This window comes from Schistocerca cancellata, chromosome 1 (genome assembly GCF_023864275.1).
Source record: "Schistocerca cancellata isolate TAMUIC-IGC-003103 chromosome 1, iqSchCanc2.1, whole genome shotgun sequence".
NCBI classification, from domain to species: domain Eukaryota; kingdom Metazoa; phylum Arthropoda; class Insecta; order Orthoptera; family Acrididae; genus Schistocerca; species Schistocerca cancellata.
In genome coordinates, this window is record NC_064626.1 from 141545222 (window position 1) to 141558082 (window position 12861).

A 12861-nucleotide genomic window follows, 5' to 3' on the forward strand; every position below is an offset into this window, starting at 1 on the left:
CTGGAGGAACTCTGCCCTGGTGACATCAAATGATGGAAGGGGTGCAAATGGTACAAAGGGAGAAGTTCAAGTGAGGAAGGAAAAGGCAAATTGCAACAGCTTGAAGGCGGGCAGTCAAGGAGATGGGTTGACTATAAACGTCATCCTGTATGAGCAGCACGATTCCTCCACAAGATGAAATGTCGTCCTCTGGGGGTAGGTCAAAATGGGCTGGAAAGAAATGTGAGAGCTCAAAGCAGTCATGAAGATGACATTTTGCTTCCTGGACACAGAGAACTAGCAGACGCTGGGATTGTAAGAGCAGCGGTAAATCCTCCTTGTTTGATCGAAGGCCATGAACGTACCATTGAAGGAGAGCCATAACGAGGAAAGGGGAAGAGGGAAAAAATGAAGGGGTGTCACCTCGGCGGCTGCCGAGTGCCAGCCTTCAAAGATTCACTGCTACAGGATCCTGCTCTATGAGATCTACAGAGGCGTCGGCTCTCTCCCTCTGTTGATCTGCAGAACCCAGGGCAGAAAAATGGTTGCAGTGTGCACCAGTGACACTGAGATCGACCGCCCAAGGGTATCGCATGGCGACACTGTCAAAGAGAATCCTTGATGCTTGATGGTGGCTTCTCTTATATCAAGTTGTGTGTAATTCTGATGAAGTGTTCTCCTCCATCCTTGAAAAGTAACCATACTATGTCAAGCACCACTCTGGGTCCTGTTGCACCATAGTGTATGTTGGACATCCTCATGAGGGAGCTAAAAATAACATAAAATCTACTGAAGGTGCCCTAGAGGCCCGGAAATTTCATTCTGGGAACAGTCTTCCACGCTGTGGCTCTGCAATATCTGTTCTTCCAGGAGTGCTAGTCCCACAAGTAAGGCAGGAGCACTTTCATAAAGTTTGGAATGCAGGAGACGAGGTACTGGTAGAAGTAAAGCTGTAAGAACCAATTGTGAATCATGCTCAGGTAGATCAGTTGGTAGAGAACTTGCTTGTGAGAGGCAAAGGTCCCAGATTTGAGTCTTGGTCTGCCACACACATTTAATCTGGTAGGAATTTTCTTTTTGATGTCATTTTACTGATATTTTCAGGTCATTTTAATGACAATTTTCAAAGTATTTTTGGTCATTAAAATCTGGGTTCTGCCATTATGGGTCCTTTTTCATACTTGTAAACTTAATGAATTGTCACTAGGGGCAACTGCAGGTGCGGCTGATTTGTATCGCAGGCTACGTCATCAAAGATTGTTGACTGAGTTCCTCATTCCCTTCTGTGTCACTTTAAGGCTGAGTGATTAATATTGTAAATTTCTTCACCTCCTAGTATTTATTACAGTTGTGTTTAAACTGTGACTGATTCTTCACAACAAACTTCCGAGAGAAATAAATGCATCTGAGGCTGATTTCAGTACGCCCAACTAAAGAACTGCCTACAAGAGGTTCCAGAGTGTACACCACACATTATTATTATAGCATGCTCCTGTGTAATAAATAATTTTTTCCCTAAGTGACAGATCATGCTAGAATATGACACCAAGAGTCAAGGGAAAAGGGAGGGAGGGGAGGGGGGGGGGGGGGAGGCGCAGGGCGTCAACTTTCATCTCCAAAATGTTATATTATCTGTAACACAAAAGCTGCAGAGTTTAAACATTTAAGAAGATATGTAACATTTGACTTCCAGTTCATGTTCTTACCAATATAAGCACTTAAGAATTTAGAATATTCTGTTTCGTTTCCCGATTTATCCTCATGCATTATTTCTAATGGTGTGATCAGGCCCTGAGTAGTACTGAACTGCAAATATTATTATAATTGCATAAGCTTCTGTGTCCCAAGTGTATTAACATAAAAGATTTCCGGCTATTGTACAGTGTCATATTGTAAGTAACTATCACAAATGTTTTGGCCACAGTTACAGTGGCCTCCTCCTCGGTCTACTGGTCCCATAGCCAGTAGACCCAGAAGCTGCAATGTTGGAGACAGTGATTTAAAATATAACATGATACAGTTTACAGAAGCCTTGTTAACTGTGTGCGTTGTGTTTTAATAAATTCAGTGACAATCCACTTGCCGAGACCAGTTATTAATTTTCCGGAAAATAATATTTACATATTCATGTGTTGAAGTTACTCCATTAGGCTTGATTATAATACTCCCATTGTCAGGAAAGAGAACTATTTTTTGTTTCTTGGATGTGGCAGATGATCATTATCATATAACAGGAACAAGAGCACACCCAACACTGATACGTGTGGTATATTGTAGTGACCACTCCCCATTCTGAGGATGCTATTTGATTGTGTACACTCCACGGGTTTCTTAATGCTACACTCTGCATCCTTTTAGTTAGACAGTTACCCGCAAGACCTGGCAAGACAGTTTTGCTGGTGTCAATTTGGCCTATTCCGAAGTGAAACGGTCGACTATCGTTGTATCTGCAGAAAGGTGATGGATGAAAAAGTAGCATATCTGTAAATTTTAAATAATAAAAAATTTGCACATTTGGGAGCTGGGGCACCCTGTATATGCAGAAAATACCAGTTGTCAATTTTTTATTCAAGTTTTGCATAACTTGAATTGTATTGCTCTGTCCCATGAACTAGCCCTGCCAATCTTCTGAGCTACTTCCAGGAAGTGATTACTAAATATGATGGACACCTGAATGCTATCATTTATTATTTTTCAGTTTTCTTTAATAATGAAGCCCTCATATTTCTCAACCGATTTACTGGTTTTTCTTTCACCTATTGCAGATACACATTTAATTTCATTATATGAATTATTCATTTCCAACATTTAGAGAGATTTTTTATCACTTTCCTTAAGACAGTTAAGTATTTCTTGTAATATGTAATTAGCCTTACTTCTCTCTTTGCTCTAACTATTTGAAACACTTTCCTTTTCCTTGCACATTTTGATACCTTTTGTAATAAATGGCTGTTTTTATGACTTGTTACTTACTACTTGTTTTCTTCAGAAAGCAACTGTTAAAAATAGATAAAGCCCCATCTATAAATACATACAATTTAGAATTGATATCCGTCATACACAACACCATAGTCAGTCTCCTGTAATGCTGCTTAGAACCTTTATTGTCTAAACATTAATTACAATATCACAACATGTAATCAGGTGGTTTTTTTTTTACTGTGGGTAGTTGTGCATCAGAGAGGCCATTCACTAAAGAACTGTACTGCTTTCCTGTGTAATGCTGGTGGGAAAATTAACAACGGATCACTTGTAAGTGGTAACTACCGTTTCCAAATTGTTCCCGAAATGAATTACTTCCACAACCTTAGTTAAGTGCACACTCCATTTGCAGAAAATACAGACCTTTGATGTTGAATTAATGAGCAGCTGTTCCTCTTTTTGTGATGTTATAAGAGGAACCCTGCAAATGGGTTCAGTGTCTCGCTCCTTCTTCATTAGAGCTTGCTCGCAGGATTCCGCCAGCTCGGCAATGCAATAATACTTGGCCTCAGCCAGCAGCTCTGCCATCTGCTTACTGCTCTCCGGAAGTGGAACAGTTCCGTCGCGCAGGAAGTTCAATATTGTTCCAAAATGCTTTCCGCAGCGGTCTATCAATATCCAACCTGGAGTAAATATTTCAATATTAAAATCATAGAATGCACAATGATGGAAAGAAACTGAGTATTGCAATATGAAATACACATTTTATCAACAAATGGCAATGTTTTAAACAGACAGGAAAATAAGTAATGTAGCCATATTTGTCACACAAATGTACAAAGACTATTCAATAGAAAGGAAGGGAAAGAGATGATGAGCTGTGGACAGAGCAAGTATACAGAAACTGTGAAACTTCCTGGCAGATTAAAACTGTGTGCCAGACCGAGACTCGAACTCAGGACCTTTGCCTTTTGCGGGCAAGTGCTCTACCAATTGAGTCTCGGTCCGGCACACAGCTTTAATCTGCCAGGAAGTTTCATATCAGTGCACACTCCGCTGCAGACTGGAAATTTCATTCTGTAAACATCCCTTAGGCTGTGGCTAAGCCATGTCTCCACAATATCCTTTCTTTCAGGAGTGCTAGTTCTGCAAGGTTCACAGGAGAGCTTCTGTAAAGTTTGGAAGGTAGGAGACGAGGTACTGGCAGAAGTAAAGCTGTGAAGACGCTTGCCCGTGAAAGGCAAAGGTCTGGAGTTCAAGTCTTGGTCTGGCATACAGTTTTAATCTGCCAGGAAGTTTCATATCAGCACACACTCCGCTGCAGAGTGAAAATCTCATTGTATACAGAAACTGTGCTAGACAGGCTGGAAAGAAGATCATTACAGACGGAGTACAAAGAGGAGGAAGGAAATTGGCCACCCCCTTTCAAAAGAACTGTCCTTGCATGTGTGTCAAAATATTTAGAGAAGTCACAAGAAACTTAAATCTGGATGGTTGGACGTGGATTTGAACTGTTGTCCTTCTGAGTGCAACTCGTGTGCCATATAACTCAGTACGGCAGGATTGGAGCAGCAATAATTAAAGAAGTGACATGGGATTTTTATATCATATTAATTAAATGACACTACACACACAGTGCAGAGAAAGCGTCTTTCGGAAGCTGGCGGAAGAGGCTCCTTTTCTCTTTGGGTACAAAAAGAGTACAAGCGACTGTACCCCAGAGGGGCGGCTACAGACAGCGTCTGACTCATAGTGAGCAGCTGATTTTAGGCTGGGCATACTACCGCCTATGTGGAAAGTAACAGGAAACTACCACATTACATTCCCAAGCAGTACATGGTATGTCTCTCCATGTGAAAGATCCGGAATTAAAGCTTCCCCTCATTCGGATTTCTCTCCATGTGAAAGACTTGGAATTAAAGCTTCCCTCATTCGGATTTCTGGGAGGGGAACACATTGAGAGTAGACATATTTGATGAGAGTAGACATATTTGAAAGGAAGAAAGGGACAGTGAAGGAAGGAAAGATACGGATTGGAACATGGGATGTGAGGACACTACTGCAAGCAGGAAAGCTAGAGAATGCAAAACGGGATGAAAAGGAACAGATTAGATGTCCTCAGTTTGTGTGAAATGAGATGGGGAGATAAAAAGGGGAGATTATAAGCTCTTTTACTCAGGGGAAATCAAGAGTGGTGAAAATGGAGTAGGAATATCGATAGTGCAAAAGCTGAAAAATAAGGTAATGAAGGTACAATATATTGATGGAAGACTGATGATGATATGACTGAGGGGCAGTTCAAAAGATTTGGTGTTAATACAGGTATATATGCCAACCAGACAGCGTAGAGATGAGAAAGTGGAAGAATATTATGAGAAAATACAAGAACTCATCGAGAAAGAAAATAGAAATGCCTGCATTATCATCATGGGGGACTGGAATGCAGTGGGGGGTGAAGGAAGAGATGAAGATACAGTAGGAAAATTTGGATTAGGAATAAGAAATGAGAGAGGTGAATGACTAATTAGTTTCTGTAAAGAAAATTCTTTAGCAGTGAGTAATACATTATTTGAACACCACAAAAGGAGACGTTGCACATGGATATCAAATTTGAATAGGGAAAGATATCAGTTGGACTACATCCTGATACAAAAAAGGTTTAGGAACTGTGAAGAATGTCAAAGCTTATCCAGGAGCAGATATAAATTCAGACCACAACCTAGTAATGGGAGAAATACAAGTGAAGTTGAAAAAAGTCTGGAGAGGTAAAGCAAAAGAAAGACTAAACATATACAGACTCAAAGAGGTAGGAAAGGCAACAGATTTGGAAAACAGATTTATGGAAAAATCGGAAAGAGGTAGTGTTGATGAAAGTGTTAATGACAAATGGATAAAAATAAGGGAAGGGCTCATGGACTCTGCCAAAGAAGTACTAGGAATTAGAGTATCCCAAAGTACCAGGAAAGAATGGATAAGAGAAAACATGTTGAAAAAGATGGAAGACCAGAGAAAGTGGAAAAATGTAGAAACTGAAGAAGGCAAAAAAAGGTACAGAAAACTGAATAATGAATTAAGAAGAGAAACTGAAGAAGCAAGTGAAAAATGGATGAAACAGAAATGCGACGAAATAGAGAAAATGGAGAAAGAGGGAAAGTATGAAATGATGTATAGATTGGCTAGTGAGATAGTTTTTGAACATAAAAGAAAGAGGAATAACATGTGAATAGAAAGAGCAGATGGTACTCTAGCAGAAGAACCACAGGAGGTTTTAAACAGATGGCAAGAATACACTGAATGTCTGTACAAGGGGGATGGAATACAAAGTGAAATTAAGGTTGAAGAGGAGCAATATGTGCCGGAAGATGGAAAGGGATTCACCATCTTGGAAAGGGATTCACCATCTTGGAAAGGGATTCACCATCTTGGAAGTAGAAGTAGAAAAGGCACTGAAGGAGATGATGAATAGGAAGGCATGTGGAACTGATGATTTGCAAGCAGAACTGTTAAAGAGTCTGGGAAACAAGGCAAGAAAAGGAAAGAAATAGTCTACCTCTGTAATGAGATATACGACAAAGGGGAATGGCCTGAGGACTTCCTTGCAACAGTTATGATACCAATAGAGAAAAAGAGAAACACTAAAAAATGTGAAGAGCATAGGACCATCAGTCTAATTTCTCATGCAGCTAAAATCTTGCTGAGAGTGTTGAATAGATGGCTATATGGCAAGCTGGATAGATGGATTGCAGAGGAGCAGTTCGGATTTAAAACAACAAGAGACACTATTTGCCTGTTAAGAACTATAGGGAAAAGATATATGGAAAAAGATAAAGAAATCATTGCTGTTTTTATAGATTTAGAAAAGGCTTTTGACAGAGTTTAGTGGAACAAGCTGATGGATATTTTGAAGAGGAAAGGAGCAGATTGGAAAGAGAGACAACTGATACAGAATCTATATTTACACCAGAAAGTAAGGATAAGGATTGGAAATGAAATGTCAGAAGGAAGCAGAATTGGACGAGGTGTTAGACAAGGTTGTTGCCTTTCCCCAATGTTGCTTAACACATACTTTTAAGAGATTATTGCAAAAGGCTTATATGGAAAAAGAGAAATATGTATTGGTCGAAAGAGAACAGAATGTATGACATGGTTTTAGTGGCAGAAAGTGAGCAGACAGTGATTAACATGCTGAAAGATCTGAATGACACTTGTGTGGAATATGGGATGCAAATAAACACAGCAAAAACAAAGAGTACGGTCATCAGTACAAGATGCAGACTGTCGAATATTAAAATAGCACAATCTACCACTAGCCAAGTAAGTGCATTTAAATATCTTGGAAGCACAATAATTGAAGACTTGAGATGTCACCAGGAGGTGAAAACTCGAATTGCCATAGCGAAGGAGACATTCAACAGAAAGAGGAGACTCTTAGGTGGCAAATTAGATAAAGGTCTATGGAAAAGGCTTGGCAAATGTTTTGCTGGTGTGTCACACAATATGTGCATAAACAAGGGCACTGAGACAAGAGGACGAAAAAAGGTTAGAAGCATTTGAGATGTGGATGTGGAGGAGAATGGAGAGAATAAGCAGGATGGAAAGAGTGAGTAATGAAAGAGTATTGGAAAGTGTTGGTGAGAGAAGATGTCTGCTGAAGGTTGTAAGAGAAAGGAAAAAGAACTGGTTCGGACATTTATTGAAGGGAGTGCTTGCTAGCAGATGCTTTGGAAGGATTGGTTTGTGGGAGAAGACAGAGGAAGAAGGAGATACACGATGACAGATGACATAAACGGAAGATGAAATTATGCAGACCTGAAGAGGATGGCAGAAGACTGGACAGCCTGGAGAAACTACCATGTGAAAACCTGCCCTTTGCCAGAACACTGATGATGACACATACTGTTGAACATCTGTAATCCCAATGAAGCCAACTGAGGTTTGACAGTACCCAAAACTGTTTTTCATGTCATATTAAGTTACAATTGCTGTAAGCCATCATCACAAAGTAACTAAGCCATTTAAGTGTGCCCCTATTTGGGTTTACAACTTCCGACTAAAGAACAGAAACCAAAACTTGTGCAGTTTACTGAAAGACTCTTAGCAATGATTGTGGTTGAAGATGATGCATACTTGAGCCATGCAGTAACTTGTGATGAAACTCTGGTATACTACTATGCATCTGGAGCAAAACAAACCAGCTGTGTGTGGCAAAGAAAGTATGAGGAAGCCCCAGTGCTGGCAGACAAGGTGCTTGCAACTGCCTTTTTTTTTTTTTTTTTTTTACTAGCATAGCTCTTTGTATATTCATTTTTTATACAATTACCACACCATACTGGTGTAACTTTCTGAGTAAGGTTAGGCTTACTTATCACAGCAAACAATGTGACCAAATAATACAAAAAGTCATTATCATTCATGACACCTGCACCTGTACTGCAGCTCTCACTCATCAGAACTTAGAAGAAACAAGACTTGGAAGAAACAATAACCCTTCTTACAGCCGATACTTTTCATCTTTTGATTTCCTAGGATCACTCAAGAAGGAACTTGATGATGACACAGGTCTGGAAGACTTCATGGGCAATTGATTAGTGATACATCTACAGTCTTTTAACAATGATGGCATCAAGAAGATGTCGACATTTTGGGATAAATGAATTTTTAAATTAGTTCAAATTCAAATTTGTGTGAAATCTTTTGGGACTTAACTGCTAAGGTCATCAGTCCCTAAGCTTACACACTACTTAACCTAAATTATCCTAAGGCCAAACATACACACCCATGCCCGAGGGGGGACTCGAACCTCCGCTGGGACCAGCCGCACAGTCCATGACTGCAGTGCCCTAGACCGCTCGGCTAATCTCGCGTGGCTCTAAATTAGTTGATTATGTTTAGAAATTATGTACACTTGCTCATGCTGTAACAACAAAATAAAAAATTTAAAAACAAATGTTTTGTTCATATTTGATGTGCCCTCATAGTACTGCATCAACGGCTAAATATTTCAATGTTTTTACTAAAGTAATAACACTGTCCTTTCTTTTTACACTTTCCTTGAGATGTATACAAACTAGGTGTAATTGCAGGGAATATGAACTCTACCTTCATTGATAAACTATTATCCTTGGTTTTGTATATGATCATCAATACATTCCTCATGGATGTGTGTCAATAAATAGTTACAATACCTTCATTTCTCTTGGCTAAGGGAAACTTACACAGTGAATATTCCACTGTATTTCTCCAAATTCCAGTATCACATCAATCCTTCAATGTAGGCCCAGAGAGAGAGAGAGAGAGAGAGAGAGAGAGAGAGAGAGAGAGAGTGGGGGGGGGGGGGGGGGGGGGAGGGGGACTTCAGACATATCAAAACTGACACTAGCTTAACAGAATGTACACTTTTATAACTGGTATAGTTCCCAAGTGCAGCACTGTCTGTGGAATGTATTGCTCTCTAGATCAAAACAGATCTGCTCATAAGTAAAAGTACATCAATAATTGTAGTTATACCTTCCAACTACACTGCAAACATAGTCTCCAAGTCTGTTTCCTGTGGCACCCCAATGTGTTATCTGTCTGAAACTGCCCCCTTTTTACCCTTCTTTTTATGTGATTTCACAAATAATTTGTTATACAATAGTACCTGCCAAATCGCTTTTTACTATTATCCTCAGATATTTAAAGGATGTGACATTCTCTAGATATAGAGATCTTTTTATTGGATGCTCTCATGATCTCTTTCTTTGTTATGGGAATTATCCTGTGTTTATTTACTTTTAATGAGAAGTGTCACATATTAGACCAAGGGAAAATTTTAAATAATTATGCATTGCCTGAGATGATCATCCAAAAGTTATATTTTCCTTTGGACAACAAATGGTTCCAATGGCTCTGAGCACTATGGGACTCAACATCTTAGGTCATAAGTCCCCTAGAACTTAGAACTACTTAAACCTAACTAACCTAAGGACAGCAAACACACCCATGCCCGAGGCAGGATTCGAACCTGCGACCGTAGCAGCCTCGCGGTTCCGGACTGCAGCGCCAGAACCGCACGGCCACCGCGGCCGGCTTTTGGACAACAGCATTGTCAGTTGCTGGCCCAATTTGATAAATTATTTATGTATACTGACAACATACATGGTCCTATTACGCTAGCCTGGGGCACACACAATGTTACTTTCAATTCTATAGAACAACTGCTATCCAGTATGACAATGAGTTCTATTAGTAAAATATTCTTCACTTCTGACTGCATATCTGGGAAAATATTTCATATAATCACATGTTGTGAAGTAATTAATAATGCTGTACAATGTTCATTCATACTGAAAAGCTAGGATGATAGGATCTGTTCATCTGCACATACTATTTGCAAGATACAATGAGTGAATAAAGTAAGCTGCATTTTGAATGAGTGATTTTCTCTGAACCTGTGTGGATTCATAGAGAAAAGCTTATTTTTCTTCAGCAATATTATAATACACTTAAAATATGATCTAGGTTCCAGCAGCAGTTGACTGTTATTAGCACACCTCATTGTAATTTATAACAGCATACTAGATCTGCAATGTCTGTTATGCCATCACAATTAGCAGGAACAAAGTAGTATCCACTGAAGACAAGATAAAATATTTTTTGGCTAGATATTTTGCACGTCCAAAGGGCCATGAATATCAACAGCACAAATATGTAAGACAGTTTAGAAGATACCAATAAGAAGAGCAGAGCACAGCAACAGATGTAAAACAACATTTCTCTAAGTCACCTATTTCTGGAACTATCATCAGGCAAGTCACTCACATTTTTAATACAGAGGATTTTTCAAATTTCACACAACTTGTGATTTAAGACTGCATCATCAAATTCAGTTGACTATGACAATACTATAGGAAGGTGAAAGAATAGTCACACTTTCTAGTAGTTCATAAAAGTGGTGGTTGCAGGGGGCAAGTAAAGAGGTTATTCCCCCACCTTTACTACATACTGCCCCTACTGTCAAGTTCTTGTCCTGACACTTAGTTGGCATTAATCTGAAGTCTGTGGGCAAATAGCATATTTACTTCAGTATGCATCTGTCACCATTTTCAATCGAACAATATTGTAAAAAAGAGTAGCCTTAGTCCCAATGTTGAAAATAAGCAAGCTGTGCTAGTATAAACCATGCAGATCAAGCATGGTGTTACTAAATAAGTGACATGTGTGAGACATGTGTTAGGTAACTTGTTTCTTTATAGTTTCTAGATGGTACCTGCATTAGAATTAACCCTAGTAAGACAGTATGTTTACTATTGTTGGATGAGGGAAAAGTATTGTATTGATAGTAAATGTAGGGTACAGGAGGCGTAGAACTGATGTTACTCTTTCAGCTGTGACTTTGGCTGTTCTGTAGTCTAGTTCTGTTTCTGGATATTAACCCTAGTCTCTACCTCTACATCCATATTCGAAAAACCACCGTGAGGTACGTGGCAGAGAGCATGTCCGATTTTACCTGTTATTAGAGTTTCTTCCTGTTCCATTAACATATGGAGTGCAGGAAGAAAAACTGTTTGAATATCTCTGGCATGCAGTAATTATTCCACTCTTATCCTCAAGATCCCTGTGTGAGTGATATGTAGGAGGTTGTAGTATATCCCTAGAAAAATCATTTAAAGTCGGTTCTTGAGAATCTTCATTAGTAAGCTTTCTTGGGATACTTTAAGTCTATCTTCAAGAGTCTCCCAGTTCAGTTTCTTCAGTATCTCTGTGACACTCTCCCACAAATTAAACAAACCTGTGATCATTCATGCTGCTCTTCTCTGTATACGTCCAATATCCCCTGTTAGTCCTACAGCATATGGGTCTCTCTTTGTGGACAGAATGTGGATTTGATGCACATCACTACCTTGTCAGCTTCCAAATGAGTGCACTGCATAAACAGTCTTCCTGTACAAATGTGGAGTCTACATTACATCCAAAGAACACATGCAGGCAACTGCACTGCATTGTTTAATGGCAAGACAGGTATTGCACATTCATTTAATTCTTATGGGAATTGATTGTGCAATAACAGTATGCGTTGTAGCACATCAATGTCATCAATTGACATGTAGCTAGTCCTTATAACATGGAACGCATGGAACATTATGCAGGGATATTGGGCCACCTTTCTGCATACCTTAAGTCTTCAGAACCTCTCTGGTTGTCACACAAATGTTTGATTTTATAAATGTCAACATTTTTGGTTAAGTCTGCAGATAATGGTAATAATTTTCTGTAATCTGATATCCTGTACAAGGAATGCGAAGGTTCTACTTAATCACAGTGTATCCCACTAAAGATAGTCACAGTATTTCACAAACAGTCTGTGATATTTTAATTAACTTTCCAAAATGGCAGTACACAATGGAAAATTATTCTGTTGTAAAGAAAGCACTCAAAACTTTATCTGCAGAAATATTTAAGTAACTACATTTTTTAAAGGGAATATATCAGTTACATGAACCATGGACCTTGCCGTTGGTGGGGAGCCTTGCGTGCCTCAACGATACAGATAGCCATACCGTAGGTGCAACCACGACGGAGGGGTATCTGTTGAGAGGCCAGACAAACGTGTGGTTCCTGAAGAGGGGCAGCAGCCTTTTCAGTAGTTGCAGGGGCAACAGTCTGGATGATTGTCTGATCTGGCCTTGTAACACTAACCAAAACGGCCTGCGAACGGCTGAAAGCAAGGGGAAACAACAGCCGCAATTCTTCCCGAGGGCATGCAGCTTTACTGTATGGTTAAATGATGATGGCGTCCTCTTGGGTAAAATATTCCGGAGGTAAAATAGTCCCCCATTCGGATCTCCGGGCGGGGACTACTCAAGAGGATGTCGTTACCAGGAGAAAGAAAACTGGCATTCTACGGATCGGAGCGTGGAATGTCAGATCCCTTAATCGGGCAGGTAGGTTAGAAAATTTAAAAAGGGAAATGGATAGGTT

The 12861-nt window shown here is 39.6% G+C and overlaps 1 protein-coding gene across 1 annotated transcript in view; it reads right to left on the minus strand.

Annotated features, from left to right (window-relative positions):
* Positions 1–12861, minus strand: part of LOC126167117 (BTB/POZ domain-containing adapter for CUL3-mediated RhoA degradation protein 3) — a 117797-nt gene that overhangs the window by 95691 nt on the left and 9245 nt on the right. Inside the window, exon 2 of the mRNA XM_049920453.1 lies at positions 3325–3584. Coding sequence (XP_049776410.1) covers positions 3325–3584 — 260 coding nt within the window. The remainder of the gene's footprint in view (positions 1–3324; positions 3585–12861) is intronic.